General features: G+C 40.0%; 4 protein-coding genes across 4 annotated transcripts in view; all 4 read right to left on the bottom strand.

Annotated features, from left to right (window-relative positions):
• Window positions 1-504: 504 nt before the first annotated feature.
• LOC113590977 (extracellular calcium-sensing receptor-like) lies at window positions 505-5,481 on the bottom strand. The gene is made up of 7 exons (XM_027031324.2): window positions 5,476-5,481; window positions 4,543-4,664; window positions 4,041-4,341; window positions 3,003-3,776; window positions 2,540-2,764; window positions 2,021-2,144; window positions 505-1,418 (listed from the first exon to the last, which is right to left on the bottom strand). Exons 1-7 carry the CDS (start codon window positions 5,479-5,481, stop codon window positions 505-507), a joined length of 2,466 nt encoding a protein of 821 aa, XP_026887125.2.
• Window positions 5,482-7,326: 1,845 nt separating this feature from the next.
• LOC113590976 (extracellular calcium-sensing receptor-like) lies at window positions 7,327-12,391 on the bottom strand. Its single transcript, XM_027031323.2, has 8 exons — window positions 12,341-12,391; window positions 11,987-12,140; window positions 11,183-11,381; window positions 10,693-10,993; window positions 9,680-10,465; window positions 9,209-9,433; window positions 8,850-8,973; window positions 7,327-8,240 (listed from the first exon to the last, which is right to left on the bottom strand). Exons 1-8 carry the CDS (start codon window positions 12,389-12,391, stop codon window positions 7,327-7,329), a joined length of 2,754 nt encoding a protein of 917 aa, XP_026887124.2.
• Window positions 12,392-14,356: 1,965 nt separating this feature from the next.
• LOC113590975 (extracellular calcium-sensing receptor-like) lies at window positions 14,357-18,308 on the bottom strand. Its single transcript, XM_035525423.1, has 6 exons — window positions 18,202-18,308; window positions 17,703-18,003; window positions 16,666-17,451; window positions 16,246-16,470; window positions 15,873-15,996; window positions 14,357-15,270 (listed from the first exon to the last, which is right to left on the bottom strand). Exons 1-6 carry the CDS (start codon window positions 18,306-18,308, stop codon window positions 14,357-14,359), a joined length of 2,457 nt encoding a protein of 818 aa, XP_035381316.1.
• A 3,112-nt stretch (window positions 18,309-21,420) lies between these two features.
• Window positions 21,421-25,061, bottom strand: part of LOC113590981 (extracellular calcium-sensing receptor-like) — a 5,053-nt gene continuing 1,412 nt past the window's right edge. The window contains exons 3-6 of the mRNA XM_027031329.2: window positions 24,762-25,061; window positions 24,181-24,405; window positions 23,810-23,933; window positions 21,421-22,531 (exon numbers count right to left, since the gene is read on the bottom strand). The exon at window positions 24,762-25,061 is cut by the window's right edge and continues 486 nt beyond it. Coding sequence (XP_026887130.2) covers window positions 21,618-22,531; window positions 23,810-23,933; window positions 24,181-24,405; window positions 24,762-25,061 — 1,563 coding nt within the window. The 3' untranslated portion in view covers window positions 21,421-21,617. The remainder of the gene's footprint in view (window positions 22,532-23,809; window positions 23,934-24,180; window positions 24,406-24,761) is intronic.

The following is a 25,061-nucleotide window of genomic DNA, read 5'->3' as shown; positions in this document are numbered from 1 at the left end:
TAAATATATGAGGCAGTTTTCTTAGTCCCTCACAGATATGAAGAAACCATAGATTATTAAGGCAGAAATTATATTTTAATATATAATATTACTGATTAACTTTACATTTTAATACCAGTGATGTGCATGCAATTCTCCCTAGTTAATAAAAAAGTTTAATTTGGGAACAATGATACATGGAAAACCCTATTGATACATCAAAAACCCTATTAAAATTATTTAATAAAGTAGCTTAATCAGTCTGATAAAGGTCTAAATATACTGGAGAAAACATTCAATGAACTGTTATATGCAGGACCGTAGGGACTGAATGTTTAGGTGAATTCAGGGGGTAGCTACATTTTTGATAGTGACTTCATATGGAAAAAAAGTCTATAAAACTTTCCACTGTATGCTTATATAGAAGTATAAACACTAAAGCTACATATGTACATGTAAGCCTAATGATAACATTTTGTATAAGTTGCAGGACTTTCAAGTTACCTGTCTTATTCATATGTAGGTTTAAAGAGCTTTAGAAGGTACTTTACCCATTAGGTGTTTCTTAGTATTCTGCTCTGGCCGAAAAATAATTATAAAACATTTGGGAGCAAAAATACAAAAGATCAAACCAAAGCTTGAAGCTAGAATGGCAAATATTTCCACAGCTACAGTGAATTTTCCAGGAGAGCTGACATAAGCTGGAATAAAGGTGATCCAAACTGTACAGAATATGAGCATGCTGAATGTGATGAATTTGGCTTCATTAAAATTATCAGGCAATTTCCGAGCCAGAAAAGCCAAAATAAAACACAAAAGAGCCAGGAATCCTATATAACCCAGTACAGCCCAGAAACCTATAGCAGAACCTAAGTCACATTCCAAGATTATCTTTTCCTTGTAGTGCTTTAGATTTTTGAAAGGGAAAGGAGGAGATACTTGTAACCAAATAATACAAATAAGGACCTGTATGAGAGTGAAAGCAAGAACACTGAGTCTCTGCTGTGGAGGCCCAAACCATTTCATGACATTACTGCCTGGAATTGTAGCCCTGAAGGCCATTAACACCACTATAGTTTTTCCCAGAACACAGGAGATGCAGAGGACGAAGGTGATCCCAAACGCTGTGTGGCGCAGCATACAGGACCACTCAGAGGGCCGACCAATGAAACTAAGTGAACAGAGGAAACACAGAGCCAGAGACAAGAGCAGTAGGAAGCTCAGCTCTGAGTTGTTGGCTCGGACGATGGGAGACGCCCTGTGTTTGTAGAAAACTACAGCTATACACACTGCCATGAAGGCCCCAGAGACAGAAAACAGTGTCAGGATAATGCCCAAAGTGTCGTTCCAGGACAGGAACTCAACAGGCTTGGGGAGGCAGCTGTCTTGTTTGTTGTTTGGCCAGAGATCAGGAGGGCAGCGCAGACAATCCAAAGAGTCTAAGAGATTTCAAAAATCAAAGTCAAAACTCCTTAATAGACAGCACCCTAAAATAAGAATGGTGCACATTACACGGCTCATGAAAATATACCCACAACTGTCTCTAGTAAAAGCATTTTATATGTGACTGTCATTTCACTGTTGGGTGAATGGGTTTGCATTTTGAGTCTTGATTCAACTAAGACTTCATCCTCATACTGTGTCACAGTGTTCGTATGGCTGGTAGGTGTCACAGTGTTTTGTCTTGCCACTGTTAGCCTCAGCTTTCCCATGATGCACCCAGTGCTGCACAAATTAAATTGAACTGAACTTAATAAGAAAGACTGAACAAAAGGTTAACATTAAATATTTAAATTTTTTTTATATTGACCAGTATAAATGGATGTAGAAGCTATACTGTGTTAGGTCAGCTGGCTGCATTAGAGAAATGAATATAACATCTGGCATTACTTTATAATAAATTACCTCAGAATGTGGCAGTATGCAAAGGTGTGTTTTTCATGCAATAAGCAATGACAAACATTATGTAGACTAATGTTTAGTCTAAGGCAAAAGATCATGGTGGTAAAATCATTCATCACAATGTTCTGAGATACACAACCTGTCTTGTTACTGATCTCTCCCTCTGCACATGGTACACAGTCATAGCAGCAGACAGGCCTTCCCTTCTGCACAGCCTTCCTGGTGCCTGGAGGACAGCTCTCAGTGCACACAGACATTGGCACCTTGGAAAGACATTAGAGGCAATCACTTGAAAGTATGATTTTTTTTTTCTTAAAAATACTTTTTTAAAAGTTTTTTTTTTCATAGTTCTTGATGCTACTGTACAACAAAGATTAGTATTTTCTCATCTTTAATATGTTTACATTTATCTGACAAACAAAAAGAATTAAAACAGGTGTAAACAGAAGTAATTATGGATCACCCAGCACTGCACTGAGGTTTATGAAACCCTTCCAGGGAGTGCTATATTTAAATTTACTGATTTATAATTTTGATTTATAATCTAAATTATGTTAAAGATGTAGTGTTAGGAGACTTGTCCAAGGTCCCCCACGGGAGAGAAAGTGTTGTTACCCACTACACTATACCAACGACACAGTGTAGTCTTATACTGTACCTCTGTTTGTCCTCCCACCCAGCTGACAGCACTGCTCATTCTGAATTCCTGTCCTCTCTGTTTGGATGAATCATAGTAGCCCACTGTCACCATATTTAATGTGCCATCTTTCTTAAACTGCCAGTTTATGAGTTCATAGACAGCTATAGGATCACCATTGGAATCAAAGTTGACCTGATAACCATTCTTTGTGGTGAAATACACTTTTTTGAGCTGATTGTGTACCTGCAGTGGTTAAAAAAGCTTAATAAAATCTCATGGCATGGTGTGAATTCTCTACACAGACAATACTGTTCAGCAATAGGCAACAAATGACATATTTACAAATTCTGCTTTATCGATTTGTCACTACAGCTATATTAGCACAAACAAAAATAAACATTAACATGCTTGCTGGCTTTTGTTTTTGACAAATAAGAAAAATGAATGACCAATTAATCTTTTAAATAAAGTAATTTTATACCTGCCATGGTGATAATTTAACTGTCTTGTCACAATGAGTATCATTACAGATAACTCCGTGTATAGCATGCGCTATGGCATATGTAGCTTTATACACCAAGTTAGTGTTGCGCAGCTGAGACGTGTCTGTGTATGGGTTCTGTAGCGCGCGGATGTCCTCACTGCCCTCACATTCCCGGAAGCCTGTCCTCCCTTTTAGGCTACAGTTGAAGGAGCGCTCCCAAAATTCCGTTAACAAGGACGATTTCGATACTTGTGCTAGAGAGAGGTCTAGAAGAAAATCGCGAAGACCTGGGATAACTGAACGAGGGACTCCAAAACCTAATGCACCAGCGCACATGTTAAACATTAGAAAGCCTGGGTCTGTGATCCACGTTTCGCTGCCGATCCACTGAAGCGGAGGCAGAGGTTTTCTTGCCAGTTCCTCCAGCAAAAACTTCATGTCGCCTGACGCAAAAAACGCAACTATTACTCGGGCCGTGGATCTGCGGATGACATTTGCCACTCTCTCCAGTTTACTGCGCGGTTGTGTCCTGTAGTAGGCCTCGGAGTATTCCACACAGATCCCCTCCTCCTGCGCTGCCTTTAGGAACGCTGCCATTCCGTAGTTTCCGTAGTCGGAGTCGCTGCGCACTGCTCCAATCCATGTCCAGCCGAAATACTTCACCATTCTCGCCAGTGCGGCCGCTTGGTGTTCGTCACTAGGTATCGTCCTAAAGAAAGTAGGAAACTGGCGTTTATCGCTTAGACAGGCGCAGGTTGCGTAGTGACTCACCTGTAATTCATTCAGAGGAGGAAGGGAGGAACGTGTTATATTGAAAATTTGCCTATTAGCCTGTTGCAAACTAATTGTACTAGCAAATATTTTTAGATAGGCTATAAAGTATTAGCCTACATACATTAGGTAATACGTCTGTAACAGTATTTATAAATCATTAATCATTATAAATCTTAATGTATAAATCTCTACAGATAGGGAAGAGATTAAAAACAGAATTTTGGAAATACGACACCATGTCGTTTAACCTACAATATTCACCTGTGGAATTCCAAAAAGACCGAAGATTCTCGCCATGCTAATTGACGGAGTGGAAGAAGACTCTCCGACGACAGCAGACACAGCAGCAGGTACAGATATTGGACAGAAATTACTGTCATTGAAAACGGGGTCCAGGCCGTTCGCAAACTGAAATGCAACTTTAACTGCCATCTGCACTGCAGAGCACGAGTCGTATATATGATAGCCCAACTTGACGCCCGGCAGGAGATCGGTTCTGTTGTTGATCTCGTGAATAGTGAACGCCAAGGCTCGGGCGAAACGCAGCTCCCTGAAGTCCATACTGTATGGAAACAGTAAAACATGCAAACATTTGGACACTTCAGACAAAATCAAAGCTTCTGGTGTAACTTTCATCAGTATTTTATTTGTCAACGCAGTAAATACCACGTGACAACAAAATAATATCCTAATTTTGATTTTTCTGTAGTTATAAAATAATACTGTGTTCTCTGTGCCGTTTACTCCATTCTTACAGACAGACCTCCCAGAGCATTGTAGTTGTAGTGGCAGTCTGGTGTATGTGTTCTGCTCTGAGTTTGTGTAGTAATGAATAGTGAAGATCCCTCCAATGATAAAATCTCCATTCATAGAAAGACCAGGTGTCTGAGGCTCAGCCCACAGCCTGCAGCTGACTGGGTTTGCTTTACATCCTGCAGGGCTGAACACAGTCATCCACAGCACTGACACAAATGACACCAGACTTGAAGTGATCTGCATGGTGGGCTTGGTGCCTCCCAGAACTCTGAAGGTCTGGATGGCTGCTTTACATTACTTTAAGTAGCCACCTTGCACCTGTCAGTATGTGGGTGTGAACTGAGCACAGGAGGCGTGGTTATGCATTCAGTGTTAATAATGGCCATAACATTTTGTTTGGCATATTTCTGGTGTGCAGTTTGGTGTCAGAACAGCAAAATCTGGACTATGCTGCAATGACTGTAGACCAAACTCATGTCCATAGGATAGAGAAATACTTATATATATCGATGCATTTAAAGGAGCAATGAATCATTTTACCACTAAAAAGAAGCAAACTATGAGAGTAATTATTTATTATTTTACTTTTTTTCTATAAAGTGCAGTTCACAAGAGATGAAAAATGTAATTACCTTGTAGTCCTACAATTACATAGGCTATGCTCCATGGAATGAATCTCCCACATGCAGATGTTCATGTTTAAAATAGATTTAGTAGGGAATCTCTGAAACAACCAGATCACTAGGTATCAGTATAAAGGCGGTTTCATTAAGTTTAGAAAAATAATTGGAAAAAATGAGTTATTACTCCTTTAATTTATAGTACTTTTAAACTCTCTTTACTGTCATGTGTTTATATATAAAGCATCATAATTTTACAAGGTGAACATTACAAGCATGTCGTGTTTCATTTCTGTGCTTAGAATGTATTATTCTCTCACTCCCATGGCACATTTATTCGTTATACTTGAAATAATTTTCTTGACATAGCTATAGATCAGTGCTTTCTTAATGTCAAAAGTCATTAATATTTTATAGTGCCGTATGTACATATCTGGACACTTTATTTTTTCTTGTCTGCATAGTGCAGCGTACTGGATTCTAAAGAATGATTATGATTGTAACACCCACTACTAAAAGCTCAGCATGCCATACATGATATATTTAGTTTAAAAAAAAATGGCAAAATTTGTGTACATGTAATATGCTTTGTATTAGTATTGTTGCACTGATCTTTGCTTATTATGGAGTATGAAAATGCTTTGAAGTATATTTGAATGTCCACTTTGATCATATAATAAACAGTAATGATGATTACAAAGCAGGTAACTTAAACTGGTGGTGATGATCTTGCCCAGTGCCAGTGAATTTACTATGATAATAACATTTACTATGAAATGTGTAATCTGAATGCTACCTTTATGCACTGAATATACAATATACTTCCTAAAATCATACTCTCATGTTTTTTTTATATATATATTGTATTGTTACTTAAGTAAGCGATTACAAAAACAAATTCAATAGGAGCCATAAAAGGTAAAAAACTTAATAATGGTGTGAGTAGTTTTTTGAGTACGGTATGTAGAATTACATTGTCATTTCTTAGCTTTTATTAACAAAATCTGCGAATTCCTCAAAAACGTATGCTATTCTCATTTTTGTGATATGTCTGAAATTAGACATAAAAGGTAATTAGTATATTAGTAATTAATTGATTAAAATAACTGAATAAAAAGCAGATTCCAACTGATGTATAAGTAATATCATTTTGAAAATTGTTATGCAAGTACATGTAAATGAGTAAATTTAGTCATTACCGCTAAATAGTGATAATTATTTTATTTTTTTTGCCAAAAACCAAACTCAGTATTGAAAAAGAAATAATGTCTACACATCTAAATAAACTCTAAATTCATTCTTCAATATATATATCCAATTGGAATACATTTTAATATACATAGTTTTGTTGTTCAATAAATTGACCAGTAATTTCAAATAGGCCATTATGATACGATCATAATATTTTATCTTTTATCTTTTATGATGCAGGCAGAAACAATATTGTTAATATTTCATTTGACTGAGTTTAACTTTGAAATTTAATAGCAATCAGGGTCAGGTTTTACTCATAAGTTAATAGGTACAAAAATGTATCTTATAAATAAAGACTCAGAGATCATATGCCCAATTAATTGGTTTTCTTTTATCTAACTAATTTAATATAGACAAAACTCATATCTAATCAAGGAATCTAACCAAATCAGGTCCAGAGATGATTAAGAAAATATTTATTAACTGGTAGATGCAGGTGTTAGGCATTTAAAGGAACATTAAGTAATTTTTTCCGATGATTATTATGACACAGCAAATTGGCACAGATGTTTCAGAGATTCTGTGCTAAAACTTTTTTAAACATGGCAGCCTCCATGTGGGAGACCCACTCTAAGGAGCATAAACTGGTTCGTGTCAAGACTACAAAGCTCTTTGCTTCATCTCATTTGAGCTGCGCTTTCTAGAAAAAAAATGTAAAAATAATAAATATTAAATTTAATAAATGTTGTTTGCTACTTTTTAGTGGTAAAAATGACTCATAAATTTTAGTTTAATTAAACTGGGGTTTTGTCAGTAATGTATTTAATGTGGAAAAAAACCCATCTTTAATGCTTGCTGGCACTATACATATATACATATATAAACATAAGCATGTGCATGTAAGTCTAATCATAACTCAAAACATTTTGTATACGTTGCTGGACCTTCATGTTACCTTGCCCGTATGTATGAAGGTTTTAAAGAGCTTTAGAAGGTACTTTACCCATAAGGTGTTTCTTGGTATTCTGCTCTGGCCTAAATACAATTATGAAACACTTGGGAGCGAAAATACAAAAGATTAATCCAAAGCTTGAGGCGAGAATAGCAAATATCTCCACAGCTACAGTAACTTTTCCAGGAGAGCTTACATAAGCTGGAATAAAGGTGATCCAAACTGCACAGAATATGAGCATACTGAATGTGATGAATTTCGCTTCATTAAAGTTATCAGGCAACCTCCGTGCTAAAAAAGCCAAAATAAAACATAACAGAGCCAGGAATCCTATGTAACCCAGTACAGCCCAGAAACCAATAGCGGAACCTAAGCCACATTCCAAGATGATTCTTTCCTTATAAAGCTTTAGATTTCTGAAAGGGAAAGGAGGTGATAATTTTAACCAAATAGCACATATAAGGACCTGTATGAGAGTGAAAATAAGAACACTGAGTCTCTGCTGTGGAGGCCCAAACCATTTCATGACATTACTGCCTGGAAGTGTAGCCCTGAAGGCCATTAACACCACTATTGTTTTCCCCAAAACACAAGAGATGCAGAGGACGAAGGTGATCCCAAACGCTGTGTGACGCAGCATACAGGACCACTCAGAGGGCTGACAAATGAAAGTAAGTGAACAGAGGAAACACAAAATCAGGGAGAAGAGAAGCAGGAAGCTCAGCTCTGAGTTGTTGGCTCGGACGATGGGAGATGCCCTGTGTTTGTAGAAGACAGCAATCACACACACAGCCATGAAGGCCCCAGTGATGGAGAAAACTGTCAGGATAATGCCCAAAGTGTCATCCCAGGACAGGAACTCAACTGGCTTGGGAAGGCAGCTGTCTCGCTTGGAGTTGGGCCAGAACTCAGGAGAGCAATGCAAACAGCCCCAAGAGTCTAAAGATTGAGAAGCAAAGTCACAGCGCCACAATAGACAGAACTATGTAATAAGGGCTTACATTATGGAGAAGCATGATGATGCAGCATGAAGAAAGCATAAAAAAATAGACTATTACTGTCTTCAACAAAAGCATTTTATCTATGACTATAACTGAACTACCGAGTGTGTCTCAAAGGAAGATGGGTTTCCATTTTGGGTATTGGTTGACATAAGGTTTCATCCCCATACTGTATCACAGTTTTTAGCCTTACGTCTTTTACCTAGTTTTCCCACTGTAAAAATACATTTTAAAAATCACCTTTTTTTGTTGTGAAGTGCTGCACAAATAAAATTGCACTGAACTAAATCAGGAAGCCTGAATAACCGGTTAACAAATATTTTAATATTTCTTGATTTTGACATCAGTAAAATTAGAGATGGAAACTGTATGAGTGAGCGTCCAAGTATAAATCAGTCTAAGAACATCAGAATGTGACTGTTTAGTTACTAAGTGACTAAGGATATGCTCATCCATGCAATCAATACTGACAATAATTCTGTAGATTGACCACCTATTCAAACCTATTTAATATTTAGATTCATCATAGTGCTCTGTGATACATAACCTGTCATGTTACTGATCTCTCCCTCTGCACATGGTATACAGTCATAGCAGCAGACAGGCCTTCCCTTCTGCACAGCCTTCCTGGTGCCTGGAGGACAGCTCTCACTGCACACAGACACTGGCACCTGGAAACGACACAAGGAAACACTGAAATTAAATCCTCCATAGTATGAGTGAAATATACAGCACAGCTTAGTGTTTCCATTTTTAACACATCTGTTCGAATTTATGTAATAACCACCAAGAGTTCAAGAATCAAATCAGGTATGTGTAAACAGGGCAAAGACCAAATGGTCCAGCAATGTACAGACATTTAAAAACACCTGTTTTTTGAAAACCTGCAGGTGTATTATACTGTACCTCTGTTTGTAACCCCACCCAGCTGACAGCACTGCTCATTCTGAACTGTTGTCCTTTTGGTTTCGATGAGTCATAGTAGCCCACCGTCACCATATCTAAAGCACCATCTTTGTTATACTGCCAATTTATGACATCATAGACAACCACCGGATCGCCATTGGAATCAAAGTTGACCTGATAACCATTCTTTGTGGTGAAGTTTACTCTCCTAAGATGGTTGTATACCTGCAGTGGTAAAAATAATGAAAACTCAGAATACTGAGTAAATTCTTCTGTCCAGACAATACAGTCAACCTATAGTTCAGAAATCATATTTAAATATATCTCTACAAATACTGCTTTATCATTTTTGAATATTTATGTTACTATAGTTATATCAATACAACTGATGATCATTTTGTAATGAACAGGCAAACTGAGGAGTGATAAATTCATGTTAAGTAAACTGAATTAACTGAAGCAATTTTATACCTGCCATGGTGATAACTGAATGTTTTTGTTACATTGCGTGTTATTACAAATAACACCGTGGATTGCATGTGCAATAGCATATGTAGCTTTGTAGACCATGACAGTGTTGCGCAACTGAGATGTGTATGTATATGGGTTCTGTAGCACGCGGATGTCTTCACTGCCGTCGCATTGCCGCACATTCATTGAGGCATCAATTCGCCCTTTTAGGTTACAGTTGAACGAGCGCTCCCAAAGTTCTGTTAACAGGGGTGATTTCGATACTTGTGCGGGAGACAGGTCAACAAGAAACTCATGAAGACCTGAAATAAGTGCCAGGGGTTCCCCAAAACCTACCGCGCCCGCGCACATGTTAAACCGCAGAAAGTCTACATCTGTGATCCACGTTTCGCTGCCGATCCACTGAATCGGAGGCAGAGGTTCTCGTGCCAGTTCTTCTAAGAGGAACTTCATGTCGCCCGAAGCTAGAAACGCAAGTATTACACGGGCTGTAGATCTGCGTATGACATTTGCCACTCTCTCCAGTTTACTGCGCGGTTGTGTCCTGTAGTAGACCTCGGAGTACTCCACACAGATCCCCTCCTCCCGCGCAGCCTTAAGAAACGCTGCCATTCCGTAATTTCCATATTCAGTGTCGCTACACACTGCCCCAATCCATGTCCAGCCAAAATGCCTGATCATTCTTGACAGTGCGACAGCTTGGTGTTCGTCACTAGGTACAGTCCTAAAGAAGGCAGGAAACTGATGTTTATCGTTCAGACACGCGCAGGTTGCGTAGACACTCACCTGTAATTCAGTCAGAGAAGGAAAGGAGGACGGGCAGTTTGAGGTACCAGTTGAACTAGCACTTATTTCTTGGTTATCTCTAAAACATTATACATTAGGCTATATGTTTCTGACAGTATTTATTAATCGTTCAATCGAAGAAATATTCCAGTGTCAACAGCAGTGCAATACGGAACAAATAAAAATATTTTTAGAAATATGGGACCATGTGATATATCAATATTCACCTGTGGAATTCCAAAAAGCCCTAGTATTCTGGCCATGCTAACAGGTGGGGTAGAAGAAGACTCTACAACTAGAGCAGACACCGCGGTAGCTGCAGAATTTAAACAGGAACTACTGTCATTGAAATCGGGGTCCAAGCCGTTAACAAATTGAAAAGCAGCTTCAACTGCCTTCCGCTCAGCAGAGCACGAGTCATAAATCTGGTAACCCAGCGTGATGCCCGGCAGGAGATCTGTTCTATTGTTGATCTCGTAGATAGTAAATTCCAAGGCACGGGCGTAGCGCATCTGTCTGAAGTCCATGCTGTTTAGAGACAGTAAGAGAAACAAAAAATAGGGAACGTGTTGACAGTAACAAAGCTTCTTTTCTTTCTTGTCATATACAGTAAGGGGCATAAGTAATCAACATAATTTGCTTCAAATTATTATTTATTTGTAAATCTAATATTATTCCCTGCTCTCTGTGCTATCCACTCTATCCCCACAGACAGACCTCCCAGTGCACTGTAGCTGTGGTGGCTGCATGGTGTAGGTGTTCTGTCCTGAGTTTGTGTAGTAGTGAATGGTGAAAATCCCTCCAATTATAAAATCTCCATTCATAGAAAGACCAGGTTTCTGAGGCTCAGCCCACAGCCTGCAGCTAACTGGGTTTGCTTTACATCCTGCAGGGCTGAACACAGTCATCCACAGCACTGATAGAAATGACACCAGACTTGAAGTGATCTGCATGGTGTCTTTGTGCCTCCCCGAACTCTGAAGATCTGAATGGCTGCTTTACACTGGTTTAAATACCCATCTTTCAGTGATGACCTGTCAGTAAATGTGGGTGTGACTTAGGGATAGAAAGAGTGGTTATGTACTAGGTCTTTAGTATGTAAAGTTGGTTGTCACTACAGCAAATATAGGACCAAGTTGCAGTAACTGTAGGCTTCATGTCCAGAGGATTAAACGATATTTATAGTTATGTATTTCATTTATATTAATTATGAACTGCTTATATTGATGTTCTTATTGTGCCATGTCAAAATCAGCATTATAAGCATGTGGCATTTGTAAGAGGTCGTGTCCTGTAATAGGCTTGGGAATACTCCGCACTGTTCAAAATATGATGCACTTTTTTATTATCTGATTCTGATCCGGTAGGTCATCTGACTGCTAATTGTGCCACTGTCACACAGTAAACAGTCAAAACAACACAGGCTTCTCCACAGTCACTGAAACGGATACTGCTACGCGTTTCCCACAAACACTGCCACCAGGGGTCAGTAGAACTCTACTAATTTGTTTTTTGTCTGGCCTTGAGCATCACAATCCATGTCCAAAGGACCTCCATTCTCCAGTTTTAGCATGGCCTTCTGGTGTCTTGGGGCATTACTTGTTGTTGCTGCTTTTCCACCAGCACTGTCAGAGTCAACCATAACTTCCACTATGTTCATCTGTGATCCTGTTGCCTAAAAACCAAACAAAACAAAACAAAAGCTGAGCTAGGTTTCCATCACAACCCATGCTGCTGGTTAGAGGTTGTATATATAAGGAGAGGAAAGGATCACCAAAGTGCCTGGCATGTTCCTTTACCCCTCTGCTCTTTAGAGTCTGCTAAAATGTAAGCTGATAATAGGCTTAAAACTATTCCATAACATATTCTCATTACCAACTTGTCATATGATGAAGCTTGATCAGGATCATCACTCACTTTTGGCATTGCGGTTCCCATGGCACTAATGCCATGTTGTGTAGTATTTTTGTCATGTAACCATGATGACTTCACCATGTGGTTATGTTTTGTTTAGGTCCTTATCCCCACCCTTGTCTTGTGTTCATCCCACTTATAACTTGTTCCTTTGTGTATTTATTCCTCAAGTTTCATGGTTTTTTGTTTTTGGTGTCATTGTGATACAACACCTTGGGTTGTTATTGTTAGAAGTTGTTCATATTGTTGTTTATAATGTTCTGCTGTTTCTTTTCATGTCCCTGCTTTTGCTTTTTTCTATGCTTTTTTCTTTTTTCTACTACTGCTGACATTTGTGGAATTAACTCCAGTAAATGTGTCCTGCCTTGCTTTGACTGTTAGAGAAAAAACAGATAAGCAAGGATGCAGAGAATTGGACAGTTTCTCCATTAGTTGAGCATTTGTTTGTTGAGGGCCTTTCAGTTTGGTACACCTGTGTTTTTTCCAACTGCATTAGCTACCCCAAGTGTATACATCAAGGAAACCTTTGTTAGGGGGTTTCCCTGCAAAGTGTCTTGTACTTTGCATCTGTAACCTGCTTTGCATATGTAACCAAATGCTGCCCTTTCTCCAGATACTGGCATTGATAATGTCACCTTTCTGTACCCTGTCAACATGAGGGTGATGCAGGGCAATGCTGTCTTTCTTTCAAGTGGGCTCTACTTCCATTATGGCCTTATTCTCGACAGGGGACTGCCTCGGCTGTGATGGAGTCATGCTATGGTCTCCAGTGGGTGCCCACACCTCCCTGCTCTCAAGAGGGCACTGTCCCGCTGCTCTGGCCCTTCAAGAGCGCTGTTACCAGACCCAGCTCACAAAAGGGAGAGCTGTTCCTGCACCCTGCCACCAAGAGGGTGTTGTCTCTGAGCCCTGCTCCCAAGGATGCTCCATCACAGCCCCATGCTCCCAATAAGGCACCATCACAACACCCTGCCTCCTAGAGGGCGCTGCTCACAGTGTTTTTTTTTTTTTTTATGGCCCTGGTTTCACTTTGGTTTCCATAATGTACTCTCTTTTGTTTGTGCTTTAATTTGTGAGCAGATAGAGGATGCACACAAGGAAAGCAAAGTCAATGGTTTCATTGGGAAAGTGTGGAGAAAAGGAAAATCACCTGGCAACAGCTATGGGTAATGGATGTGAGTCGCATCAAGTTTTTGCTTGGAGCAACTTATGACGTCCTTCCAACTCTATAAAACCTTGGACAGTGGGTCCCCATGCATAAATTGTATGCAGAGGCTGGCACGTTGAAGCATATTTTATCCAGCTCATCCACAATGAGGATGCCAAGTCTATTCCTGTGACCATCCCGCTGGCCTTCCAGTCTGTTCCATGTGACCATCCTTCCATATAAATTGTGTGTGTGTGTGTGTGTGTGTGTATGTATGTATATATATATATATATATATATATATATATATATATATATATATATAATAGATAACTATTTTAACTCAGGAATTTATGTAATACTCTTAAAATAACAAATAATATTTATTTTGTAAAAAACACATTGAGATCAAAAGACCTCATAAATATGCATACATATTTGGATCAAATCAGGTCCAGGATATCATTAGCTACACACGACCATGGGTGTTGGTAGCTCAGTGGTTAAGGTAATTGACTTGTAATTGGGAGTTGGCTGGTTCAAGCCCCACCACTGTTGGGCCCCTGAGCAACCTAGCAAATTAACCCTCAATTGCTTAAGTTGTTCTCAGTCATAATTGTAAATTGCTTTGGATAAAAGTGTCAGATAAATGTGAATTTGATAATCTGGTATATGCAGTTGCAGATTAATTCAGAGGGGCATTTCTATGTGTTGTCAGTAGTATAATCCATGCACAAAATGTCTGGAAAGCTTGCTGTCACTTTACATATGGAACTTTAACAATTAACTTGACACATTTTGCATAAGATGCTTGCTATTTCAGAAGGGTTTTAAAGAGCTTTAGAAGGTACTTTACCCATAAGGTGTTTCTTGGTATTCTGCTCTGGCCTAAACACAATTATGAAACACTTGGGAGCAAAAATACAAATAATCAAACCAAAGCTTGAGGCCAGAATAGCAAATATCTCCATAGCTGCAGTGAATTTTCCAGGAGAGCTGACATAAACTGGAATAAAGGTGATCCAAACTACACAGAATATAAGCATACTAAATGTGATGAATTTGGTTTCATTAAAGTTATCAGGCAACTTCCGAGCTAGAAAAGCCAAAATAAAACACAAGAAAGCCAGGAGTCCTATATAACCCAGTACAGCCCAGAAACCTATAGTTGAACCTAAGCCACATTCCAAAATAATTATTTCCTTGTAGAGCTTTACATTTTTGAAAGGGAATGGAGGAGATAATTTTAACCAAATAACACATATAAGAACCTGTATAAGAGTGAAAGCCAGAACACTGAGTCTCTGCTGTGAAGGCCCAAACCATTTTGTAACATTACTGCCTGGAAGTGTATCCCTGAAGGCCATTAACACCACTATTGTTTTCCCCAGAACACAGGAGATGCAGAGGACGAAGGTGATCCCAAACGCTGTGTGGCGCAGCATACAGGACCACTCAGAGGGCTGACCAATGAAAGTAAGTGAACAGAGGAAACACAGAGTCAGAGAGAAGAGCAGCAGGAAACTCAGCTCTGAGTTGTTAGCTCGGACGATGGGAGACGCCCTGTGTTTGTAGAAGACAGCAGCTATACATACAGACACAAAGACTCCAACAACAGAGAACACTGTCAGTATAATGCCCAAAGAGTCATCCAAGGACAGGAACTCAACAGGCTTGGGGAGGCAGCTGTCTTGTTTTGTGTTGGGCCAGAACTCAGCAGGGCAGTGCAGACAAGCCAAAGAGTCTAAAATTGAAACAGCCAGAAGGCAGATGTCAGAACATCATTATAGACAGAAATTTACAATAGGGGAAGGGAACAACAAAAATAAATATGACAAAAGCATTATATCTGTGAACAAAATTTCAGTGTCTGGTGTGTCTCAGAGGAGGATGGGTTTCCATTTTGGGGCTTGATTCCACTTAAGGCTTCATCCTCATATTTGTCACAGTGTTCTTATGGCTGGTATGTGTCACAGTGTTTTGTCTTGCCATTGTTTCCCAAGATTCATCAAGATTTCTGAAAAAGGCTACTTTGTAAAAAAATAAAAATAAAAATGTTGTAAAGTACTGCACAAATAAAGTTTAACTGAACTGAATCATGAAGACTGGGGAATTAGTTAACTTTAAATATTTGATTTTTTTTTTGTACTGACATGAGTAATTGCATTACAGGAGTTGGTTTATCTTCTAGTGTTACTACATGATGCATAAAGTTCAAATGTGGCTAGGCCAAAGCACATGTTCTGCATTCTAATGAATACAGACAAATATTTTGTAGATTTAGGCCAATGCAAGAGTTGATAGTAGTAAAATCTTCATTCAGCACAATGCACTGTGTTGTACAACCTGTTTTGTTACTGATCTCTCCTTCAGCACATGGTATACACTTGAAACAGCAGACAGGTCTTCCCTTCTGCACAGCCTTCCTGGTGCCTGGAGGACAGCTCTCACTGCACACAGACACTGGCACCTGGGAAAGGCATTAAATAAACATTTAAATGAGTCATGGTATGAGTCAAACTTTAGTCCCTGAGGCCACTGTACAGTACACATTAGTGTTTTCCCTACTTGAGAACATCTGTTCACATTTATCGGATAATCTACAACACTTAAAAGCAAATCAGGTATGCGTAAACAGGGACAAGACCGAATCATCCATCATTGTCCAAACACAGAATAACCTGTTTTCTGAGTGATTACAGGGTGTGTTATACTGTACCTCTGTTTGTCCTCCAGGCCAGCTGATAGCACTGCTCATTCTGAACTCCTGTCCTCTCGGTTTGGATGAATCATAGTAGCCCACTGTCACAAAGTCTAAAGCACCATCTTTCTTAAACTGCCAGTTTATGAGCTCATAGATTGTCAAAGGATCCCCATTTGAATCAAAGTTGACCAGATCACCATTCTTTGTGGTGAAATTCACTTTCTTTAGCTGGTTGTGTACCTGTGGAGATAAACATTTCTTTATGAAATTGACAACTCATGGTACTGTGTGAATTCTCCTCTACAAAGACAATACTGTTAAATACAAATACAAATACAGTTTTATCATCCACAACATACTGTAGGTATGTTAATACAACCAGTATTTATTTTCAAGGAAAAGGCAGATCTGCTTTTACATAAATAAGTTTTATACCTGCCATGGTGATAATGTAATGGTCTTGTCACACTGAGTGTCATTACAAATAACACCATGAATTGCATGCGCTATGGCGTACGTAGCTTTATACACCAAGTTAGTGTTGCGCAACTGAGACGTGTCTGTGTATGGGTTCTGTAGCGCGCGGATATCTTCACTGCCATCACACTGACGCACACCCACAGAGAGGTCTGTCCTCCCTTTTAGGCTACAGTTGAACGAGCGCTCCCAAAATTCCGTTAATAGGGGCGATTTTAGGACTTGTGATGGAGAGAGGTCTATTAGAAACTCATGAAAACCTGGGATAACTGACCGGGGGACTCCAAAACCTAATGCACCAGCGCATATGTTAAACCGCAAAAATTCTGCATCGGTAATCCACGTCTCACTGCCGATCCACAGAAGCGGCGGCAGAGGTTCTCGTGCCAGTTCCTCTATAAGAAACTTCATGTCGCCCGAGGCTAGAATCGCTACTATTACTCGGGTTGTTGATCTGCGTATGACATTTGCCACTCTCTCCAGTTTACTGCGCGGCTGTGTCCTGTAGTAGGCCTCGGAGTACTCCACACAGATCCCCTCCTCCTGCGCAGCTTTTAGGAACGCTGCCATTCCGTTGTTTCCGTAGTCCGTGTCGCTGCGCACTGCTCCAATCCATGTCCAGCCAAAATACTTCACCATTCGCGCCAGTGCGACCGCTTGGGTTTGGTCACTAGGTACTGTCCTAAAGAAGGTAGGAAACTGACGTTTATCGTTCAGACACGCGCAGGTTGCGTAGACACTCACCTGTAATTCATTCAGTGGAGGAAAGGAGGAATATCCGTTACTTGAGTAGCCTGCTGTGTTTCACCTACTAGTTGTAAAAGTGCTTATTTATTTGATATCTATCAAGCATGAATATCCCCTACAGGCTATAAGCATATGCAGTATTTATAAATCAGTAATCCGAAGGCATTGCAGGAGGGAAGAAATATAAAAACTTTTTTTTTTTTTTTAATCGAAAAATACGACAATGTGACGTAGCCTACAATATTCACCTGTGGAATTCCAAAAAGACCCAATATTCTAGCCATGCTAATTGGCGGGGTGGAAGACGTTTCTCCAACGATACCTGACACCGCGGCAGGTGAGGATTTAGGACAGGAATGACGGACATTAAAAGCTGGGTCAAAACCATTCACAAATTGAAATGCAACGTTAACTGCTTTAGGCGAGGAAGAGCACGAGTCGTATATCTGGTAGCCCAACGTGATTCCCGGTAGGAGATCTGTTCTGCTGTTGATCTCATGAATGGTGAACGTCAAGGCGCGTGCGAAGCGCAGCTCCCTGAAGTCCATGCTGTTTGGAAACAATAACATATTCAAAAATTATAATGCTCTAGACAAAATCAAATCATCAGGTGTACTTGTACTTTTATGTGTCACGAATACAGTACATAATTACAGAAAAGCAATAACTTTATACTAATGACATTTTCTCTGTAATTCTAATATAATGCACTGCTCTCTGCTCTCCACTCCACCCTCACAGACAGACCTCCCAGAGCACCGTGGCTGTAGTGGTAGCCTGGTGTAGGTGTTCTGCTCAAAGTTAGCATAGTAGTGAATTGTGAAAATCCCTCCAATTATAAAATCTCCATTCATAGAAAGAACAGGTAACTGGGGCTCAGTCCACAGCCTGCAGCTGACTGGGTTTGCTTTACATCCTGCAGGGCTGAACACAGTCATCAACAGCGCTGATACAAATGACACTAGACTTGAAATGATCTGCATGGTGGACTTGGTGCCTACCAGCACTCTGAAGGTCTAGATGGCTGCTTACCACTGGTTTAAATAGCCACCTTTCTATTATGGTTTATCAGTAAATGTGGGTGTGACTTGGGATCAGGAGGTGTGGTTATGTGTACAGTGTTAACAGTGCCCGTAACTAATTGTTGTTTGTCTCTGGTACATTTTGTAGTGTCATTTAATCAAAAACTGAGCAGCAGTATCTGACAGCCTTGTTAGCGCTAGGAAATATGCACTGCATCAGAACATAAATAATATTCATACTTAAGTACTTACTGATTATAAACTCTACTTACTTTCACACACTGAAGTAAAATATAATGGTTTTTTTTTCCACTTTAGTGATTTTAGTGTCACATTTCCAGGGCTTATGTAACTGACAACATTTCTGTACATTCTATATGTAAGTAATTGTACAGTTTTACAGTTCTTATTTTTACATTGTTCAGTTTCTGAACTGGATTTGCAGACCACCTTCTCACTATGAGCGTGTAAATAATGAATTTATTTTATTCCTGGGTTTGTTTATGTTGCTTAAAATAATGTGTGTTTTGATTCTCATTTTCATTCCTTGTACAGTTTCTAATCCCCTATCCTAACAAGTTGTGAATGTCACGGAACGCTCACCTCCCGCGAGTCACGGGGTTTGGCCCGCCACGTGACTTGAGAGGATATGTTTGTGGCCACGCCGGCACACACCCTTGTTAGTGTGTGCAGTATCATTGATCATTGTTGGTGTAGTGTGTCAGGAGGTCAGGAGGTCAGGAGGTCTCATTATTGTTAAACGTATTCAAGTTCATCGTTCCTGTTATATGTGAGTGCCGTTATGTTGTATGTAATAAATGTTCGTCCATGTTGGTTGAGTCTGTGCATTCTGCTCTATGCCCTTCAGCACTCGGTTCACCTCGTTACAGAATGACCAACCACCACAGGAAGCCAGCTCTCGACAAAAATGGACTTCCTAGCGGAAGGTGCGTAGGCATCCCCGCACTACTGCCTGGGTCCCAGGATATCGGGGAGAGGACCATGACCGGTGTCTGTGTCCTCTCTGGAAGCGGAGGGGAACACCCCCAGGAATTTCTTGGGGGGGCCTGTGGCTGTTGAGCCTGGGCCAAGGAGGGCCGAGGGGCACCACACTGAGCAGAAAGAGGGCGGTTGGGTGGAGCAATCGGGATCTCTGGAGAGTAGAGTGGAAGCTCGAATCCCTTCCCTTCAGCAGACTCACCAGCAAGACTGGAGGGGTCTGCCCAAGGCCCCGGAGGCAAGCTGCCTCTGGGACGCTCCTAGAGCGGCGGGAAAGAAGAGGAATGTTGGGGGAGTAGCATGTCTGAAACTAGGATGAACGTGCACCCCTGCATGTCTGTTGAGGCCACGGACACGTTTGAGGTGCCTGCACGGATGGCAGGCGCCACATCAAAGCACCTTATGTTTGTGTGTGGGTGTTATTGTGTGTTTATGTTTGCGCCTTTTGTCTTTATAGGTGTAATGTCGTTGGGAGTGTACCGGTCTGCTCTGAGAGAGGCAGGGAAGCTGCCTTTCTCCCTCTTGCCATGAGGTCTCCCTTGCTAGCAGCACGTGGTCCGCTTGGTACTGCGTGGGCGCCGGGCATTGTTTGTGTTTACGTGTACACAGCGCCCGGAGGTTCGCATTCATTGGATGTACGTGTGGGGAGCCGCACCCCTTGGGAGGGGGTTTTGTCATGGAACGCTCGCCTCCCGTGAGTCATGGGGTTTGGCCCGCCACATGACTTGAGAGGATATGTTTGTGGCCATGCTTGCACACCTGTATCTCGTCTTGTTTGTGTATTTAAACCCTTGTTAGTGTGTGCAGTATCGTTGGTCATTGTTGATGTAGTGTTCGGATGTCAAGATTAGTCTCGTTATTGTTAAACGTATTCATGTTCATCGTTCGTGTTATATGTGAGTGCTGTTATGTTGCATGTAATAAATGTTCATCCATGTCGACTGAGTCTGTGCATCCTGCTCCACACCCTTCAGCACTCGGGACACCTTGTTACAGTGAATATGTATGTAATCTGATTACATCTAAGAATTAAACAAATTTTATAATCAAACTAAATTTCTTGATATTTTACCATAATCAGATCAAATATTCTTCTTTAATTGATTTGCATAGCCATATAGCAAAGCTTTAATGCTCAAGTTAATTAGCAAGAACATTGTTGTGTGTTCTGTGAACAACAATGGCAGACTAGTAAATCAAAAGCCCCGTTCCTTATTGCATGTGACTGATTTAATAAGCAATATTATAAGAATGTCATACCTTGTTTGGCACCCAGCCAAGCACACACACAGCCCTCCCCCAATCACAGCTCCCAATTACTTCCTTGCTCCCGGTCATCCACTAATCCCTGCACTCACCTTTAACCCAGTTCATTTTCCCCTATGTGTTTGCTTGCTGCACCTTAGCCTATACCAGGACTAATACTTGGCCATGGTCTCTTCTTCCCAAGAGAGCACTTTTGCTTTGTTAAGAAGCTATTTTGCTTTGTTAAGAAGCTGCTCGCTTTTGTTTTCATTCAAAGTTCCCTGACTCCTGACCTCGCGACTCATTTCACTGTTGTCATGTCACAGATATCTAACCCAAAGTTTACTTGAGTTCTCTCCCTTCGAACAGTCTCACAGTACCCTCCACTCTAGCTCCTGTGGTTTGTGCATTCATAAATTATCATTAACTGTTATGGGAATTATTTGTGTTACTTTAGAAAACTGCCTTAATATAAAAATAATTCATGGGCTTGTGGAATTAAAACAATACATTCATGGCATATTACTTTATAGATTGTCCTAATGTACACAAAAACAAAAAACCCTTTTAGAATTGTTCATTTTTATTATGCGATTAAAATGTTCCAGTCATTTACAACAAAAACAGCAAACATTATTGCTCATAAAGGCATAAACCAATAACTATGTAGATACAGAATTAGACCATTTCAATAGTTAAAGACCAAATGATTTGAAAGAATAGTTTATAGTTTATCATCAGTGAAGCAATGTATATGAAAATTAATCGTGCTGGTTATTATAAAATGCACTTTATTCAAAAGGTGTATTGGTGAGGCTGCATTGTTACATGTAAATCTAATTATAACTGGACCCATGTTATATGAAGTGATGAAGCTTCATGCTAGTACTGATCATCTCAAAGAGCTTTAGAGGGAACTTTACCCATTAGGTGTTTCTTGGTATTCTGCTCTGGCCTAAACATGATTATGAAACATTTGGGAGCAAAAATACAAATAATCAAGCCAAAGCTTGAGGCCAGAATAGCAAATATCTCCACAGCTACAGTGAATTTTCCAGGAGAGCTGACATAAGCCGGGATAAAGGTGATCCAAACTACACAGAATATGAGCATGCTAAATGTAATGAATTTGGCTTCATTAAAGTTATCAGGCAACCTCCTTGCTAGAAAGGCCAAAATAAAACACAGACCAGCCAGAAATCCTATATAACCCAGCACAGCCCAGAATCCTACAGCTGAACCTAAGCCACATTCCAAGATGATCTTTTCCTTATAGTGCTTTAGATTTTTGTAGGGGAAAGGAGGGGATATTTTTAACCAAAGCACACAAATAAGAACCTGTATTAGAGTAAAGGAAAGGACACTGAGTCTCTGCTGTGGAGGCCCAAACCATTTCATGACATTACTGCCTGGAAGTGTAGCCCTGAAGGCAATTAAAACCACAATTGTTTTCCCCAGAACACAAGAGATGCAGAGGACGAAGGTGATCCCAAACGCTGTGTGACGTAGCATACAGGACCACTCAGAGGGCCGACCAATGAAAGTAAGTGAACAAAGGAAACACAGAGTCAGAGAGAAGAGCAGCAGGAAGCTCAGTTCTGAGTTGTTCGCTCGGATGATGGGAGAGGCTCTGTATATGTAGAAGATAGATGCTACACAAACAGCCACAAAGGCTCCAGTGATGGAGAACATAATCAGAATGATGGCTAGAGTGTCATCCCAGGACAGGAACTCAACAGGCTTGGGGACACAACTGTTTTGTTTTGTGTTGGGCCAGAACTCAGGAGGGCAGTGAACACAGTCTAGAGAATCTAAAGATAAGATTATTATATAGACATATTATAGATTATTACTTTAGTACAGTGGAATCATAAAACCATGGTTCCATCTAATCAGAATATCTCCTAATGTCACGATCAGTCTCTCCCAGCTTCCGTGTTCCACGTTTTCCTTGTCTTGTGTTCTTTAGTTGCATTCTATGGTTTCGTTTTCTCCGCACCTCGTTTGATCTTCAACACCTGTCCCTTGTTTAGTTGATTGTATTTAAACCCTGTTGTGTGCCCTTGGTCTACGCTGTTCATTATTGTTGTTTCTTTGTATGCTTATGTTTGTGTTTGGTAGAAGTTTGAAAGCCCATTTATGTTTCCAAGCCTTTGTTTATGTTAACCTGTTTTTTTTTTGTTGTTTTGTTTTTTTTAATTGTACCCTTCGTGTTTCCTAGCCTTTGTTATAGCCTGATTCCCCTGTCTGCCTTAGTGTGTTTTGTTTACTGATCATGTATCCCTGTACTCTCCATGTTGGCTCTTTGACCCTGGATTTGCCCATAATAAATCTCACTCTTCTCCGCACATGCGTCCGCCTCGTTACCGCTCACAGTTACAGAATCAACAGACTAGAGCAAGGACGCACAACAGGGTTTAAATACAATCAACTAAACAAGGGACAAGTGTTGAAAATCAAATGAGGGGCAGAGAAAACGAAATTATGGAACAGAACTAAAGAACACAAGACATGGAAAACATGGAACATGGAAGCTGGGAGGGACTGATCATGACACCTAAAATAGCTTCCTTTATCATTGCTGACCAGTGGTAGACTTGCTATAAGTCTTCGATTTGCTCAAAGTTTGCTACCGTTTCAAGGAGTTTATCCTTACAACTGGTCCCTTTGACTTGCTCAGGAATTTGCATTTCTGCAAATGATTTCTGCAGCTGTGTATCAATGTTATGAAAAGCACCATTCATATAAATGTAATTTAATTTAAATAAACATTTCAGTTTTACCGATGGACCATTTTCACATTTTCACATTTTCACTTTTTATTTTTCTCTGTTGGGACCTGCTATATTTTAGTAGTTCAGATGTCGCAATACATTCTTTGGTATTGTTTTCTTAGTAAATTATTGACCTCAATAATATTGCTGGTGGATGTTAACTAATGCTATATACTATGATAGGATGGTTACTGCATATTAAATAAAGGCAAAATGGAATCATGTCTATGGATGCTTCCTTCCATCCATTGAGCAGACAAATATCTTTACAGGTTTATTCAAGAGAATTAAGTAAAAAATGTACTGATACACAACCTGTCTTGTTACTGATCTCTCCCTCTGCGCATGGTACACAGTCATAGCAGCAGACAGGCCTTCCCTTCTGCACAGCCTTCCTGGTGCCTGGAGGACAGCTCTCACTGCACACAGACACTGGTGCCTAGGAAAAAAACATTAAAGAAACACTTAAATGGAGGAAAAGTACAGGCCTGTATAAAAGCCCATCTTATTGAGTATGTATTGAGTGTTGTCCATATTCTAACATATTTGATTAAATTCATGTCATAAATAAGACTTAATGAGTTAACTTACATGTGTGCAGATAAGAAAAATACTAAAGAGGTGTTGTACTGAAATTTAAGAATTCCTGCCTTGTATTCAGTGTTCAAAGGTGTGTTATACTGTACCTCTGTCTGTCCTTCCATCCAGATAATCACACTGCTTATTCTGAACTCCTGTCCTCTCGGTTTGGATGAGTCATAGTAGCCCACTGACACAAAGTCTAAAGTGCCATCTTCCCTAAACTGCCAGTTTATAAGATCATAGACAGCCACTGGATCTCCATTGGAATCGAAGTTGACCTGATAACTGTTCTTTGTGGTGAAGTTCACGCTCTTGAGCTGGTCAAGTACCTCGAGAAATAGATACAGCTTAATGAAAGGTCATGACCCTGTTTATATTCCTCTCTACAGAGAATATAGTTCACCTCTAGCCAACAACTAGGTATATTTGTATATAAAAGTAATATATATTTATAATACCAGTGAACAGGAATGCTTCTGAGTTTGATTTAGGAAATACCCTGATTGTTATGCAATACAGTTTACCTTTAGCCTACAACTGATGTTGAAATATGTGACTGCTTTATTTTTTATCAATATTTGTTATAAATATAAGTACATATTCTGCAATTGCTTATTTGAATTATGAGTCAAGGAGGAGACTTTGATTTAGAACTTAAAATGAATTTCTATTAAGCAATTTTTACCTGCCATGGTGTGAATTGAATATTCTTGTCGCATTCAGTGTTATTGCAAATCAAACCGTGAATAGCATGCGCTATGGCATACGTAGCTTTGTATACCAAATTAGTGTTGCGCAGCTGAGACGTGTCCGTGTATGGGTTCTGTAGCGCGCGGATGTCCTCACTGCCATCACATTCCCGCACGCTGTCCGAGACAACGTTCCTCCCTTTTAGGCTACAGCTGAAGACACTCTCCCAAAACTCAGTTAACAGAAGTGATTTCACGGCATGTGCTGGAGAAATATCAAGAAGAAACTCACGAAG

This window comes from Electrophorus electricus, chromosome 4 (assembly GCF_013358815.1).
Source record: "Electrophorus electricus isolate fEleEle1 chromosome 4, fEleEle1.pri, whole genome shotgun sequence".
NCBI classification, from domain to species: Eukaryota; Metazoa; Chordata; class Actinopteri; order Gymnotiformes; family Gymnotidae; genus Electrophorus; species Electrophorus electricus.
Note: the sequence above shows the minus strand (reverse complement) of the source record. Positions and strands in the feature narration are given on the sequence as shown.

Excerpts from the sequence above, each read along its gene's own strand:
- LOC113590977 (XM_027031324.2), bottom strand. Across the intron at positions 4,342-4,542 it reads CAACTACAATGCTCTGGGAG|TATGGACTTCAGGGAGCTGC; the intron begins GTCTGTCTGTAA and ends GTTTCCATACAG. Across the intron at positions 2,145-2,539 it reads GGGTGGGAGGACAAACAGAG|GTGCCAATGTCTGTGTGCAC; the intron begins GTACAGTATAAG and ends TGTCTTTCCAAG.
- LOC113590975 (XM_035525423.1), bottom strand. The coding sequence starts at position 18,308 with ATGAATGGAGATTTTATAATTGGAGGGATTTTCACAATTCACTACTAT. Across the intron at positions 17,452-17,702 it reads GTCTTTTTGGAATTCCACAG|GTGAGTGTCTACGCAACCTG; the intron begins GTGAATATTGTA and ends AATGAATTACAG. Across the intron at positions 15,997-16,245 it reads GGCCTGGAGGACAAACAGAG|GTGCCAGTGTCTGTGTGCAG; the intron begins GTACAGTATAAC and ends TGCCTTTCCCAG.
- LOC113590976 (XM_027031323.2), bottom strand. The coding sequence starts at position 12,391 with ATGCCAAAAGTGAGTGATGATCCTGATCAAGCTTCATCATATGACAAG. Across the intron at positions 11,382-11,986 it reads CATGGATTGTGATGCTCAAG|TGCTGTGGATGACTGTGTTC; the intron begins GCCAGACAAAAA and ends CATTTCTATCAG. Across the intron at positions 8,241-8,849 it reads AGAGATCAGTAACATGACAG|ACTCTTGGGGCTGTTTGCAT; the intron begins GTTATGTATCAC and ends CTCAATCTTTAG.